Source organism: Thunnus albacares, chromosome 2, assembly GCF_914725855.1.
Source record: "Thunnus albacares chromosome 2, fThuAlb1.1, whole genome shotgun sequence".
In the NCBI taxonomy this organism is placed as follows: Eukaryota; Metazoa; Chordata; class Actinopteri; order Scombriformes; family Scombridae; genus Thunnus; species Thunnus albacares.
Window position 1 is genome coordinate 18488715 of NC_058107.1, and position 16844 is coordinate 18505558.

The following is a 16844-nucleotide window of genomic DNA, read 5'->3' on the forward strand; positions in this document are numbered from 1 at the left end:
ATGGCAAAAGGTCAGTTATTAATTATCCAGCGAGCCTGTGCCTCATACCCAGTGGAGCAGGCGTCTATGCAATCACTCAAGCAAAAGCTCTTCAGAAAAAAAAATGTTTTGCACTGTAGAATAAAAATACAGTACACTATTTATAATTGGCCTTCTAAACAAACAAAAAAGAAAAAAAAACTAAATTGTGCATTATAGTGTCCACTTCTCATTTCTATTTATTTCAAATTAAACACTTGTCTCTGTTGTAACAAATTACTTACTTAATTGCCTACTGTGTTTTGGATTCATTGATATCATCAATTTTTCTGTCTCATATTCAGGGTATTCCACTTAGTATTCAGCCACCAAAATCTCCTCTGCAATCTCTGCTCTTGTGTGTGTGTGTGTATGTGTGTTGGCGTGCATACTTTCTTTGCATATATAGCTGATACTGCTCTACCTTGCAGCCAGTCCACTTAGCGCTGTAAGAATGAAGTCTTGCCTTCCTGTAGGGGACATATTCAATGATTTTTAGATGGTGCCTTGGGCAGCCCTCCAGACCAAAGAGACCCTCAGCAGTCACTGAAAGCCAGCCACTCCTCGCTCTCCTGTCATCTTCAGTTTTACCTGTCAAACAGTTTTACTTACACACTGTCTCACAAGGTCTAACTCAATGTAATTTATTCATTCAGACTTTTTTTTTCAAATACACAGCCAATGTACACCTTTGTTTTGTTTAGTTTTTTTAAACCAATGGCTGTGGTAGCACTGTTTGTAACTGTTGGCATGAGAGTATTTTATTCATGTGCACACTGAAAAACAGTGTGCTACATGAAAGTGAATTTATTACCTGGAACATTGTGTACTTTTATGCAAAGTAAATGAGAAAGTAAGAGTTGTAGCCCATTACCAGTGTCTCATATTTTAATATCTCATAAGTGGTAAGAAACACTGTTTTTCTTTTTTCCTTTTCGTTGCAGGACCGTGCCATCCAAACCCTTGCCACAACAGAGGGACATGCGAGATCAGTGAGACCTACCGGGGCGACACCTTCATTGGTTACGTCTGCAAGTGTCCACCAGGCTTCAGTGGAGTTCACTGCCAACACAGTAAGTTAGACCACCCTTTTTGTTGTTTCTTGAAACCTTGAAACATTGAAATAAATTCTCCCAGAAGTGAATATTAAATTAAAGAGATCATAATATTTCTCCTTTTACACATTTCCATGAAGTATGATTTGTACATTTGATACTGAAGGTTTTCCAACACAAAAAAAAGACCTTGAACAGTGAATAAATGTTGAACAGCTGACAGGAAGTAAATCATTTTGAAAGGACGAGTTCAGCAAAATGGTCGTGGGTTTGGTGGTGAAAAGAATTGCTGAACTTGCTTTCTTTTGTTGAACATGCTCTTAATAAAGGTTAGTGTCAGAAGGTTTTTGCTGCCTATGAGATAATACTTTAGGTTAGGCCAGGAGCATTGTTCTCAGCCTCACCACAATTTATGCTCTATCTTTAAACTGACTCTCTGAACTCTGAAGCCTCTAATGTTCTAAAACTGAGCACAAGGGTAATCACTAGCACAAATGTAGGCTACAAGCACATGTGGGTTTGCCCAACGTTTTTGCATTTGGTTATCATAGAAGCAGAAGTAGTTTACATTATCATTGGGAATCATTTTAATATGTATTTAAATGTATTTTGGATGCAACAAACGGGCAGGTATATCAAGATGAAAGGGTTTCTAGTGATTTTGAAGAGAGTATATATGTACCTCTGACTAATACAAATATTGCTATTTCCACTTGTGTTTGCATTATGCTGCGATCACACTACGCTACACATTTTGTTGTTGCTGAGAAATTCCCAGCACTGGGCCTGATTATGCCTTGTAGTGTGACATAATGAAGAACAGTTGTATGGCATCTGGGATACCCCACGTCACCCTGAGGAAGAGTCTAGCATGTCAGAATCTTTTGTGTTTTCCTGACTAGTTTGACATCTCCAATGACATGTTTCTTGACGTTGACCAATAGGATGACAGACTGTTCTCTGATATGTGCACATATGTAAACACTGACACAGAAAGTCAAAGCTGTCCAGTGGCTGTCTGGCCGAGCTGAGCCACATTTAGTGTCTCAGATAGCGGGGAGAGCAGTGGCTCATCTCTGCCTCCTCCAAGGCTGATTCACGCAGGAAAACCTGCCATCAGTCATCAGTGACCATTTTCTTGATTTCAATTATATATATCACGATATAGTTTTTCAGTTAAAACTGAAATTAAGAAAATGAGCCACTGCTCTTCTGCTGTCGGTGTACTTGGAGCCAGGAGCAACTGTAAAAAAAGTGGACACATACCTGACAAAAGTGGCAACTGCTGACTTTGCAAAATTATAAAATGAGAGGCCTTAGTAGTGTATTTATGATATATGATATGATTTATCTATGGATTACAGACACAAAAACAAAAATCGAAGGTATAACATGTTAAAGTGAAAACATTTATTTCCAACATGGTCCCAAGATGTTAAAAGACAAAGAAAACTTTAAGAAACACATTTGATGGTATTGCAGAATACTGTTGTTGATGATTGTTGATGGAAACAACAAGGAGCAGCGGAGTGTGTTTTTTCTTTTGAAATTTCAAAAAATCAAGTTACTTTTTTTCTGAAGCAGTCACTTTTAAGTATTCTCAGCAGTAGTTACTGGCTCAGCAGTTTTGAAATCAATTTCACAGCAAACATTAGATGGTGTCAAGGCTTGCTTGTGTCAATAGTACTTGCAGTGCTGCTTACCGAAGAGTCTGTTATTTACTGTCAGGAAGAGAAATTTAGATAATGACTCAATTTATCTGAAAAAGAAAGGATGTCATATAACAGGTAGAATCATCAGCAGTTAGCCAGGAGTACAAATACTCAAGTAAAGCATCAAATGTATACATTCGTATCTTGTCTTGTGCATTTGTAAAAGATCCCAGGATTTGGAAATAGCTTGTAGCTTTGTCTTTAAGTGCTAAATCTTTCTAAATCCTGCAGTATGATATATAGGCCAAGTCCTGTGGCTGCCCTGCCTGTATATGCTTGGCTGAGCATTGCATTAGCCTGCACAACACAGTTGTCCTTCATTGTGGGTTTGCTTGTAAGTAATGGAAAATGTATTATGGTGCAAACTGTGTGGTTAGATGGATACGTATTGGTTTGAAACAGAGAGAGAGTGATAGACATATGAGAGAGAGAGAAATAGATATGTTAAACAGTTCTGCAACACTTACAGTACACCAAGGTTAAATAAGACAGCAGTTTAGGGGTTATATTTGCTTGTTTACTTGTTTACATGTCATTGTTTTTTTCCATTTTATTCAAATAAAAAGCACAAAAGGAAATGGAGCAAGTAACTATATCAACTGTATGTCATTGTATTTGTCTCCAGCCAGAAATGTGAGCGATTGGCTAGCATTCATGTCATAATTCAGTTATTGTTTCCTATTAAGCCCTTAGGGTGGTGGAGAAACTGATTTGATATGGGCTGAATGCATTAATGTCTGCCAATTTTCCTCACGGCCATTACAGTTGAATGCAAGAGAGTGGGTGAGAGAGAGAGAGAAAAGGGAGAGGGAGAATTCTGTATCTGAAGGCATTAATAATCAAATCTATCGCCTGGATAATTACTGCAATTAAATGATAAAGACACATAAATAATCCTTCCTTTTTAGAATGACAGTTTAACTGACTTTGTCATGGTATGGTGTTGGCTTTTAACTGATGACACGCTTAATGGAAAGGATAAAAATGTGAAAAAGATATTGGTTAGATACAAGCTGACAAGAAACAAGACAAAAACAATGGTTGTTTCAGTTCTGGTGAATCAGTGTTATTTGAATGAATATCTCCAATTATAATGGCTAGATAATGATATGTCAATTTTCACTGCTGATGACAATTCTTCACTAACTTCATAACATCTACTACATAACTTTTAAATACTTCATCTGTCGATATGATGCACTAATCAGTACATTCATTAGTCTTTTTTTAATAAGCTCCCAGCTGTTACATACGATACAGAAAGGACCACTGCTGCTTGGAATAGTTTCTGTTTATTGTAAAATATTAAACCAACACTTAGAAAACAAACCCTTCACTCTGCATGTTTTTGAAGTTGGATTCACCTTCTTACAATGTTACAATGTTACAATTACATCTGAGAATTAATACAACACAAGCAAGGATCTAGTCAGGAGAGAACAACATGAGAAAGCCATGCCATAAAGCTAAGTTCAAGTCCAATAGGACGTAGGTGCCAGCAGGTAGTGTACAGAGGCAATGCATAGAGTGCATAGAAGCAGATTTTTTTTTTCAGTCCATCAGGTGCAGAGGTGTTCACGAAAGAGCTGGTTCTTTAGCTTTTTCTTAAAGTTAGGGAGGGACTCTGTGGATCGAATGGACTTTCGTAACTCGTTCCACCACCAGGGAACTACAGACAAGAAGTGTCTGTGGTGGCAGCACCAGGCGCCGTTCCGCCACCTTCTCCTCATGCAATATCTAATTCAGTGTTTTAACCCAGATGTTTGGTCTTTTGTTTACTCTGTCCTATACAGACATAACATACAGTATGTGTAGGCCAGCTCAGGCTTTTATACTGTTGCTCTTACTGTCTCCTTGCTCTGTCAGAGCCAAATCCAATTTCACACCTTGTAACGTTATCCTAAATACATGCACTACATATCCTGCATGTTAGAGCTGTTTTATGAAGCTTTGCCAGGATTGGTGTTGCATATGGACAAGTAGGATAAGTACAAGCTATTTCAGACTTCTTTGACGGGGAGCAATTGTGTATAGTACTTACTGAACATAGCTGCCTTTACCTCACAAAAGATGTTGAGATTTCAACATTCAGGGAATATGTCAGACAATCACAGTTGAAGGTGAAGGCAATGTGTAGTCACAGCAGGCGCCATTAAATTCAACAGTTTATATGTTTGATTTCACTGAGAACTTTATATGCAGTTTTATATTTATATGCAACATTATCTGCAATTCCATTTAACTCAAGTTTATAAAATATCACAGATAATATTAAATTCTTGTCTTTTACATTTCTGTTAAAAATGTGCTTGTGCTAAACTAAGTTTTTTACTTAGTTATACTGTTTTATACCAGTTTTAAATCAGTTTTACAAGGTCCAATTCTCAACACCATTAGAGAAATCCAGGGTTAACTTTGGTTTAATGTCACTGCTTTTATTATTAGAGCCTTTATTATTGCAAAGTCATTCTTCTTTCGAATAGTGCAGCATCACATCCCTGTGGTGAAAACAGAACAAGTGCCACATTATCAGGAAAGGAGCCAAACAATGTAATGAACTATCACAGTGTGAAGATAGGGACTGATTGCCGCAGTAATCTTGAGGTTCTAGATCATTTTTAGGGCACATGTTCTCAGTTTATCAAAGACATATGGAGTATAAACTATTAGGATTTTTATTGGGGAAGTTTTCTTATTTCCCTACACAGAAATTTGCATTAATCTCTCACCACATACAGTCTTGTGTAACCAGGCTGACATGAACAGCACAGCTGAATTTGATGCAGTGATGCTAAATCCTATCTTGGAAAGTTGGCAGATCAGATGAAGATATGTCACCCTGTTCTCTCTTTGCCTATCAAAGCTTGATCAAAAGTTTGTCTGGTTGCTTATTTACTCTTTTTCAAAGATGTCGGTTTTCTCTGGTTCCTTTTAGCTCTTACTCAGTGATACTGAATGTGGAGCTCACTGAAAATCACATTGAAATTCAAAGCTCATTGTGAAACTGTTTCCAGATAGTGTGATCCAATGTGGTAAGGCTGGTTATTCATGCACATATATAGGCACTGTAAAAAAGAATGAATGAACAAGTTAATTTGGTCAAATTGCCTATCAGATGACTGGTGTTAACTCTCTGATTCACTCTCTTTCCATGGTGTGGAAGTCCTTTGAGCAGATTCCATCTTGCTCTTTGATCAATACGTGTCTTTGCCTTTCTGAAACACACCAGCAGGGCGGAATTGATTGAGGTTAAATGTAGGATGTGTGAGGATTTTTTTTAAGAATGGCCCTGTATTTGATCATGTATTGACAGTTGCTATCATGCTGTATTAGCCCTGCTGCCTCCGCAGCCTCTTGCCACAGGATAATCAGCCAGTGTTTATGGCTTTGGCCGAATGTAAAGCCGCAAGGAGCCATTACTGTTAGTCAATTCACCTGGGGCAGATCACAGACTGCCTGTCATCAGCACAAGAGAGAGAAACTCTAGGATAAGAGAGACTCCATGATGACTCAGTTTGTGCTTACTCTTTGGTAGCACATTTAAGACTGCATTTGTGACCTGTTCACTGTATTTTGCAGCTGGTAAGGCGGTGTCCAGTTGTGACATTTCCTCTTCCTGTTTATTTCTCGTCTGACTACTCACCTTGACATGGATTTTTATGGAGAGTGTGACTTATTTTCTGTTGAGCTCAATTTACTGCTTTAGAGTGTGATAATAGCATAGCACTACAGCTCGAGGCAGCAGGAATGTGTATCAAAACAACAGTTATGTACATCTTTACATTTGACTACAATAATAAACTCTATTAGTCAGGCAGAAAGCGGTGGCACAGGTCCGACAGTTTCTCCCAGCACCCATTTCCTACCCCTTTAACGCCCACCACCTCACTTTACCAGCACTTCTCCAAGTGTTTACCTGCAACTCTTCAAGCGAAAAATGACTTGCCCTTCTCAAACTTGCCACCAGAGGTGACTTTGTAGCAGCGGATCTACACTTGTGATGGAAGAGGGAGGGAGCTCTTGTTTGTCAGCTTATCTTCCACTCCTAACATGCAGGCCAGTGAGGGAGGACAGTGGGTGAGGTAAGGAAAGAGTGGTAGGCTTGTGGTTTTCTGCTCCCTCTCACCATGATTGTGGCAGTTGTTAATCTCCTTCTGACTGTGAGGCTCCACAGTGGAAGTCACTCTGGCAAAGATCACAGTGAAGAATGAAGATTTCCTTCTTTTTTTGCAGTTGTGCTTAAATGTTAATTGCATCTCACCAGGCCTGAAAACTGGGGTAGGCAGTTTTTTGGAAAAAAAAAAACAGCCCTCCTCCTGCAGCTCCCCCCCCTCTCCTCTCTGTCCTAAGCCCCTCCCACCAGATGAGCATGGGCATATGCACACTTCATATGCACATGTAACACAACAGTGTATAAGGCATAACAACCTTAGTAAACAGTTAACAGGACCACCTCTCGGCTGTTTGAAGTCCGCCACAAAAGTAATGAGTGTCCCATCTCCCTGCTTGAATTCAAGTGATATAATGTCTCTTTCATTGTCTGCCTACAAAACCTCCTCAGTCACCAGTCCGTCAGAGAGCCAGACCCAGACCTGCAGCTCCGAACCGAGTCCCAGAGCGACAAGCAGCACCAGGACACAGAGATGACTCAGTATCTGACCTGAAGCCACAGCGATGCATAAAAATCCATCACTGCTTTTCACTGCTGGGAGCCGAGTTCACTTCCATTGAAAGTCTCTCACTCTGGCGTTGTTTATTAGGTTATGTGCAGTTCAGTTTCCCCCGCACTACAGGCGATAGTCTGATGAATGCATGTTGCTTTTCATTCTGCTTTCTGTTGATATCCCCATCTTTTTTTCTGCAACTCATGCAAGTCACTTCCTACCCATCAGTATCCTACTGCTCACATGAAATGATTGGACGGACCTATTAGAGGCCTATGACAGCCGCAGATACCGGATTTTTTTCTCTTTATTCTTAGAGCATTTGATTTATTGATTGCTGTTGGGATGTAAAGAGAATTTCAACAAATATAACAAAAAATGCTTCTAAAATACATTGTCTACCCTGGCTTTAAAAAAATCATAAATCCTTCAAGAAATGTCCCTCTTTTAATAAACAGAACAGTACATTTATATGCTTTAAACACTGATATTGTATATAGATTCCATAGCAGGAAAGCTTTAATTAAAGTTAAATTAATACATACTGTGGAATTTAAACCTTATCAACAATTTTAGCACCATCAGTCGTGGAGACAGTATACAGAATGTCGGACATGTGAACTAAATGAGTGTTTGTTTGCTCTTCTGTTCATAGTGAATGTTATTTTGTAGCAGAAAATAGGCCCATAATTCCAGCAAATGATCTTGCAAATTGCCACTGTGTCCACAAAATCAGCTTCCTATTCATCTCAGTGGAGCAGCTCCACAAAGTGCTGTTGCTGTTTTATTTATAGCTCCGGGGGAAAGTTGTTCATGTACAGAAATCGACTAACTGTCTCGATCGTATGAGTAGTATATAGCTGAATTTTGTTTTAGGGCGGATTTCCACTTTGAGTTTCAAAAATGAAGTTTTGGGGGCAGGCTTAGCTAAATGGATTAAGATTGATTTAAGTACAACTAAAAGTTAGTGGAAAAGTTTGTTAGAGAAAAACTTTTCCATGGTAAACAGGCGGAAGGAGTACTTTGTTCGAAAGTTAACCAATTTTCAAAATAAACAGAGGCATAGGTTTAGTCACAGTGCCTGAGGTCTGTTCTTGTAGGTATAAATCTGTCTCTTCTTAAGAGCCTGTGGGTTACAAGAGTTGGGAAGTATTACTGAAATTATGCTAATCTGCACACCAGTTTTATTTTTATATGCATAAATTAGCATGAATAACTTTTAGCACCAGTTAATTTTCTCAGAATAACTTATACTTATTTCAAAATGTGGGACTTAAGCCTTTCTTTGTGAGTAAGAAACTTACGCACATAACTGGTGAGTGTGTAGCTTTATTTCAAATTCACTGCCTGTTGTAACAGCATGTCAACACAACAACATTTCATAGTTTTTATTCAGGTCATTCACTCAAGACTCCCATATGTATTTTACTTCGGTGTCTTATTTTGTGAAATTCTTCAAAAATGTTTATCTTGTGAGCGAGATGCTAGTTTCCCAAGGTCATCATTGTATCACAGAGCTAAAAATGAACCCGACTTCCTGAAGTACCCTCAGAACTATTGTGAACGCAGGCAGCCTCAAGGCTCTCCCCGCTGTTCCATTACTGTGATGTAGAGCTGTGTTGAAGACATGACCATTACCAGACAACCTCTCAACATCACATTCACAATCCCACAGCCCACCCATTGCTTTGACTCTGTGGCCAGAGAGCTGCATTTACATGAAGAGATGAGTGTAGAGAATCCTGTGGGAAGGGTCCATAGTTCACCAATCATATAAAGAAGCGACCACAATCACGCAGCCAAACCGACAGACGCCATTGATCAACAACTCATGGAGAGGCAGCGAGTGTGTCTGCGTGCTCTCTTTCTGTCTCACAGGAGTCTCTGCAGATCAAAATGGAAAGATGGATATGCTTGTGGGCCAGCAGTCCTGTTGTTTTAGCTCACTGCACAGTTTGCTTTTCTTCCTTCAAAGCACCACACAGTCACTGCAGAGCACCTCTTTACATGCCGGTTCAGACATAATCTGGTCAGGCAGTACAGTGTTCAGATGATTTCTTTTTTCCCCTTTTGTACTTGTGTGCAGAAATAGAGATTGGTGTCTAAAACAGTTTTAAAACTACTCATGGCATTTTTCAAAAACAAAGCATCAGCCTCCACATTTATTTTCATCACATTACTCTTAGCAGTTGTTTTAGGTTTCATTTCAGTTTCTATCTCTTATTTAGGTGGAAAAAGACTAAATAATGAAATGAAAACAAGGAAAAGAAAGAATGAAAAAAAGGAAATTAGTTGTTTTTGTTATCATACCCTAAGTGAATAGTTTGACTTCTTATTTAAAATATAAACCAAATGGATTATATTTTGCCAGAGATTCATTCATTCTTTTCTTTTGTTAGTTTATGGTGTTGAGAAAACTATAGAAAGTCTGAGTCATGTGATAATTAATTAAAGACAAACCGCTTGTAAAGTGGACGCAAACGCAGGAAAGGAACTTATGCAAGTTGACGTATGTACATGTACTGTATGTGTGTGACTGCAGTACTCTGTTTTTCTGTTTTTACTGAGTCTTTAGACCCACGGAGTCTAACTGCCGAAATACACCAGGCACGGGCGCGGCACGACATGTCTGCCGCAGCATGGCAGCAGAGCGTGTCCATTATAATCAGCTGAACCTGCTACACTGACCACGGAAGCACCATCTTATTTGAAAATCTTTCTTCTCTCAGTATAAATTGTTGAAGGTCAGCACTGCTTCTGTCTACTTGCAGTGTGTCTCAAAGGACCACTGTATATATGGAATATGTAGGTGGGAGGAAAGATCGCCTCGATACAATAGAGCAGTGATTCTCAGGGACTTGGATGTGACCCTGTACCAGGTACATGGGGAAGAAATCGGCCTTCAACCAATTTTTCCCTTTATATTGTTTATATTTCATCTTAAAAAGAAGCAGTGATAGTGATACTCTTGGATGTTAACCGTCAGTCATTATTAGACTGAATCTGCCATAAGCATTTGTCTTATTTAAATCAGAATAAAGACAGCATAAGGACAGTTATTGGACACAAGCTATTGAAACAACAAGCCTACTTAGAACAAAGCCTGCCTATAATACAGTATAGATTATTATAAAGTAGATCTCAATATGAGTAATGTGTTTTTTCAGCTATATATGTTTTTTGTTTGCTTTTGTAGGGTATTAGTGTGTATGTGTGCCTCATTGTGTGTGCGACTGTGTGTGTATACATGCATCCACAAAGTGAAAGAGACCCGGTCAAAGATCAATGTTGTACTTCAAATGTCTATTTTCTCGGGTATCCTGCTCCCTCTTTCTCCATCCCAGGAGAAGCTGACCCTATCTCATCTCTGTCAGAGGGCATTTTGGATAACAGGCTGAGGAAACAAACTAGAATCAAGGTGTTTAGGGCCACTTCTTCCTGTGCTGCTGACATTGATATTTTACTTAGCCTTTTAGACTGAGCCTTTTCCTTTACAGATGAAAACATTCCTTTTTTGCTTTGGTCCAATGTGAATTTGTACACAAGGCTTATTGAATACAAAGTATGGCACCAGACGTAATTTATTATACCACGGTCCATCTGTGCTTGGCCGTCGTCTAGTCACTGCTTCTCTTCTGTCAGTGCTCTGGCCTATGATAATCTAAAGTGATTTGTCACCTTTTCCATATGCCTTCAGTAAGCACTTGGTTCTGCAAATCCTGCTAAATAAAAATTGCTGTAAAAACATACTTTGAGTAAGATGACCTTTCTTCTATGGCAAGGTGGTGCTTTGCTAGCAAATTTACAGGCGAGACAGTTTTTTTTTTTTTTTTTTTTTACCCCACAATACAACGTTGCTGTTAAAACCAAATATAAGAGCACAAAATGTCTTCAGGAAGTTGAAACTGTGTAAAATGGTCAGACTGGGGGCTGGAAGTGCAGTCTTGTTAGCAAAACATATTCTACTAGAGAAAGGCAAGCACTTTTGAAAGAATGTAGAATGTGTGGAACAGCTTCAAGAGGGTTTTGTTAAGCCTAGTTTTCTTTAATTATGTTTGTTGAGATTAAAAGAAAAGATGACAAGAAACAAGAGCTTTGGAAATGTGTACTTTGTGACGAAGAACAACAGCAAGAAAATAATGAGATGAGAATTGCCAAAAAAGGAGCCTGGATGTATTTGTTCAATTTAGTGTTTTTTCCCCTCCCTTGTTCCTAGTTCCTGAGCACAAATTCACCTGCTCTATCTTTCTTGTGGACGAGATGTAAGGAACGAGCTGTTATCAGGGCCTAATTGTGTAAGGCCCCCTCGGTCTCTTGAGCTGCACTGTCACCTCCTGGCCTCTGCAGTACGGAAGGACCTGTTGGCAGATGGCTAAAGCATAAATAGAGATGCATTTCCAAATCCCATGTGGCGCAAAAGAGTTACACTCAGTCCTGCCCAGGGCTTTTGGCTGGCACTAGCAGCCAAAACAGAACACTGATAAATGTTTAGCTTGACTACACAGAGGTGCATTAATTCAGGATGGTCAGCGTGTGGCCAAATTAGTATCAGTGTTTTGTTTTGTTTTTTTGCCACAGATCCGAGTTCATTCTGTGACTGAAAAAAGGGATCGAGGTTGAAAATGAGAATGTGTAGTTTTCTCTAGCATACCAGGGAGTTCTTATACTATTGTTGCGCCTCTGATTTAATAATAAATATGACTCAGCGTGGAAGAAATGATATAGATAATGTGAATAGGTGTTATGGGGATGATATTACTTTTTCACTAAAGCATTCATGGAATTTCCTCTTGTGTTCATTAGACATAGAAAAGGATAGTTCAGAGAGAGAGAGAGTCAGCAAGGAAATGAATTAATAAAATCAGTATTAAATTTCTCTGTTGAAACCGCTGCAGCATCTTAATTTGGCAGCACTATCAATATTAAACTCTGCGTAAGTCATTCAGAATCTGACCCTTATCAAAACCATTTTCCTTTAGCGGACATAACTTTTTCTTCAGATGTAATGTTTTAAACTTAATGTATTAAAACCCATTATTTCTACTTGTTTTCACATAATGTCTTAGAGTCTTCTCATATTTAATGCAACTATATTTTTACAGCCTTTTGTTTGATTGTGAAGACATCACAGAAAGAGTAGCTACTGATGTTGAGTTAAACTAAAACTAAAATTGCAGGCCAATGTTGTCACCTGCTTTCTCGAGAATTAGATTCAATACAGATTTAAGTGTCTGTGCTTCACTTATAAGTTTGGTTGTCATGCTTAAATGTTTGTACAACCCTGTTGACATTTGTCACATAAATGCAGCTAAGGTTGTCAGTTATTGCATGTGTTTTATGCTATACCTGTTTATTCGAATAATTAAGAACATATGTCTCTTGTTATCCTTATTTCCTCCCAAATTAAGCCCTTACTTGCTCTATCCTCATCACCTCCCTCCACTTCCTATCTTCATCTTATACCTGCTGAGTGTCTCCTAAATGTTCTAGTCAGTGTACCTTGGTAATGTTAAAGAGCTTATGGATCACACTCTGTTGTTCTGAGGTAGATCAGTATTCCACTCACACACCTGCTGTGGAGGCTCCATCTGTAAGCTTAAAATGACACTTAAGGCTTTCCTCCCTGAGTCATTCTGTCTCCGAGCTGAGGGCTCTTCACATTCCGCACATCCCAGCTTCGGTGGAGCCCCCTGTTCTGCATGTCTTGGAAATGATGAGTGTTTTGCTTCTGAGATACTCAAACCTCTCTGCATTGCATCCTAAGATACCTTTTTAAGGGCTGCTGGAGTGCTGCTGTGAATAACTTCTCAGTGGGCTAATCCGACTTCAAAAAGCGTGTCCTTGGAATACACTATTCTTAATCCTGCATTCACAGCTTCATGCATCATCGTATCCCCAGAAACATACAGCAAGTACCGTGGTGAAACTAACCTGCATATGGAAGGATATTTTAGAATTTCTGTAGAGGAGATCAATAAAATCAATACTCATGTTAAGCCTAGAAGCGTATGACCAAGGCTGACACCTATCACTGTGAAAACACATTTGGAGGATACACCGCTTGATGTTAAAGCTCTCTTTCAACTGGTTTTGTAACTTCATCAGACCCTGGAAAGGAGTCCTGTCTTATGTGGTGATAGTCACTTCAGTGGCATGGGTAAGGCGAGGATCGATTGACAGGATAGATTGACAGTGGAGACAGGCACTTCCTTGTTCCATCTTCTATTGCTGACTGAACTTGGGGAGACAGGGCTTGTCTTGGCCTTGTGTAGTGCGGACTAGACACATTTCACTGCACCAGGACCTGTCAAACACAACATCCAAGGCTGATCGCCCGTATACGAAGATGTAGCTTTGAGGACATGTCAGCACTTCTTGAAGTACTGTGGCATTATAGAGCTACCTACGCTTGAATTCATATAAGCAAACAATAATCAATTCAACATATACACATACAGTAGATATCATATATATACAATATGTGTGTATGAATCTGTATTGCTTCTACACTACAAGGTGAATCTTGTGAGAGCATTCAATCATGAAGAAATGACACACAGGAAGATGAGATAAGATGACGTGATGAAATGAAGGTGGAAAAACATTGCGTGTATCTGACTTTTAGTGGTAATAAAGCCTTCGCTCTGAACATACAACCTACTGAGGTGTCCTGCCTTTTCCGCTGAGACGTGAGCAGATGGCCCTTTTATCTCCGCCTCTTTGGAATGGGTGCTGGGTTACATCAAAACTGCCAAAAATGAGTGTGGAAAAAGTAATATCCACAAAAGAAATAAATAAGAGTGGGCATTGCATCATATGATAGATGAGCACACTAATCATAGAGGGAATGGAAAACAGGACGGCACGAGAAATGACGTTGTTATCAAAACTGCAACACGATCATTGGCTGAAAATATGTTTATACTGTACTGTTCCCATGGTGTTATACATTCACATGTGTATAACAGGGAATGTGCAGCAGGAACATCATGTGCGGTGCCATTTTCATGCAATTTTCAATCATATGTAATGCTCTGCTCCCTTCATTGTATCTGGGTGGTCACTGAATGATAGCATGTGCTGTTGAGTATATATAGTATGTATAAGCCTACAATACAACTAGTGTAGCATATTATGTCCTATAGGTGGACCCAATATAAATATACCATCCTCAGAAATGAAATTCCCATGAATTTTTGTTCTCATAACTTCTTTAATAAAATGCTCTATTGAAGATCTTATAAGCTAATGATATACACTCTTCCTACTCAGCCTTGCGTCCAAGTAATGTTAATCATTGGCTGTGTGTTTTTCATTTTTTCCCCTGATGAATTCATTCTATGCTCCCAGGGATTGCTATCTTTTTTTAGTATCAAATCCAACATCTGCAGGACCACCATGAATCACAGGGCATTGCGGCAACAGCCAGTCCCAGGGGAAACCCTAACTGCTATAAAAAATAGGATGATTACTTCCAAGGAAGTACGAGTGTTCAGGTCAGAGGTTAATTATGTGGCAGACATAAACAACCGTTTGCCTGCTTCATTGCTGTCGATCACTGAGCAAAGAGGTCAAACCGCTTTTTTTTTGCCCAGATAGAGAGGTCAAGAGGATCAGCTCACTTCCTGGATCTGCTGGCTCTGTGACAGAAAAACAGATAAGCCTCCCGAGGGGAAACTGTTCCTTTGGGTTAAACTGAGTCCAGATGTGAAGATGTAACACGATGAGACATCTCCCAATGAAGAGAAGTCTTGACTAGCCTCCAATTGTGTGGCTTACGCTGTACTGGCAGAGGAAAATGAAGGCTTTACCCATTTTTACCCAACATCTGACTGTAATTTAATGAAGGAAGTGGGTGTGATGTAGGGCCAATACTGCTGGGACATCACCTTTCATTCTGGTAATTAAGTTTGGGGGCTTTAACAAGTGTGAGAGGATTACAAGCTATTAGCAGGCATTCATTTCAATCATTTGTGTGATTTATTTTGTTGTTTGGGACCAGTAGAGGCTTTTTGATGCTACTGAATATATACATACTGTATATATAAGTCTAACTGAATGCAAAATGCTTTTATTATAATATTCTTGTGAACAGTACAGTAAATCAGCTCTAGATTACATGTCTGCCTCATAGGAAAATAGTCACTTTATAGCATGTACGATTCAAAAGCTTGTCATTTATTAGTTCTTTATATTTTTATCTGCCTAAAGCTATATTCATCACATTCAGATAATTGGTATGATGGTGTCACTGACTGGCAGCCAAACAGAGGTCTGTCATACAGACAAAAAAGAGCTATGAGCTGTGGACCACAGCAAACATTAGCTTTCGAGCCGCAATGTAATTTCTACAAGCAATGTCTCATCTCACACCTTATGTCGTTTAACAAGCTAGCAAACAAACATCCACTGGGGACACATGCACTTGCAAATGCCATTTTGCAGGCTAGATAAGTGCTCGTCAACTGTAGCAGTTTGAACTGTGTAAAACTTACAAATGTAAACATTTGCCATTTTAGATGCTAAATTATACTGTAACACCCCCTTTCTCTAGTATCATTGCTAAAAATTTTCATGTCCTTGGTTTGATAGCCCAGTTATCAGAACAAGTCTGGTGACTGTGTCTCTCCTTGCCCCTGCTGGATTAATTGTCAGTCAAACACTACTTAGGTGCTTGGAGGCTAAATGGGCATTTTTGAGTCTTCAAAGACATTGTTTCTGTCTTGCTAATATAATATTAACAAAAAATGTCCTTCAACATGTTTTCTAACTGTGCAATTATTCGCTTTCTGACTTTGGTTGGTGTCAGTTCTCTCATCGTCAGTGACTCATCTTTGTGTAAGACACAATAGCTCTACAGTCAAATGGAAATCTGACTTTCTTGGGCTGTGTGTTTGTGTGGCTGTAGCAGGTGCAGGCGCTGTAGAGGTCAGTGCAGCCCACTGCAGGGCTGTTCCTGCTCCCAAGACACACCATAGCCAATGTAGCACTCACAGCCAGTGTTAGCTCCTGACACATAGCACTATTCATTGCTCTCATTATTGTTCAACTGAGACACTTTTCAGAGAGCAATAGAGGAGCAAAGCCAGGGAGTGAGACGTTCCAGTGAACTGATGAGACCTGAGACTCCGAAATGTATTTTGAGGGGGAGAGTCTTAGTGTAAGGAAGCTTTGTGCAAGGGATAAATATGATGATGATGATGTTATTGATGATGACAAAATAATTAGTCTATGGTATTTCATTAGGAGTCTAAGTATGTTTCACAGAAACAACAAATTAATTCCTAAAATTTTACATTGATGTACAGCATGTTTTATTAATGTATAAATAAATAAATACTGTACAATATAATGCTAATCATTGTATTTGACCTTAAAAAAAATACTGTAGTAGT

General features: G+C 39.1%; 1 protein-coding gene across 2 annotated transcripts in view; it reads left to right on the top strand.

Moving 5' to 3' along the window:
* The window catches only part of LOC122994929 (EGF-like repeat and discoidin I-like domain-containing protein 3), a 118650-nt gene that overhangs the window by 36915 nt on the left and 64891 nt on the right, over nt 1–16844 (top strand). For both annotated transcript variants that reach the window (XM_044369731.1, XM_044369741.1), the window contains one exon: nt 963–1091. In XM_044369731.1, the coding sequence (XP_044225666.1) occupies nt 963–1091 (129 nt within the window). The remainder of the gene's footprint in view (nt 1–962; nt 1092–16844) is intronic.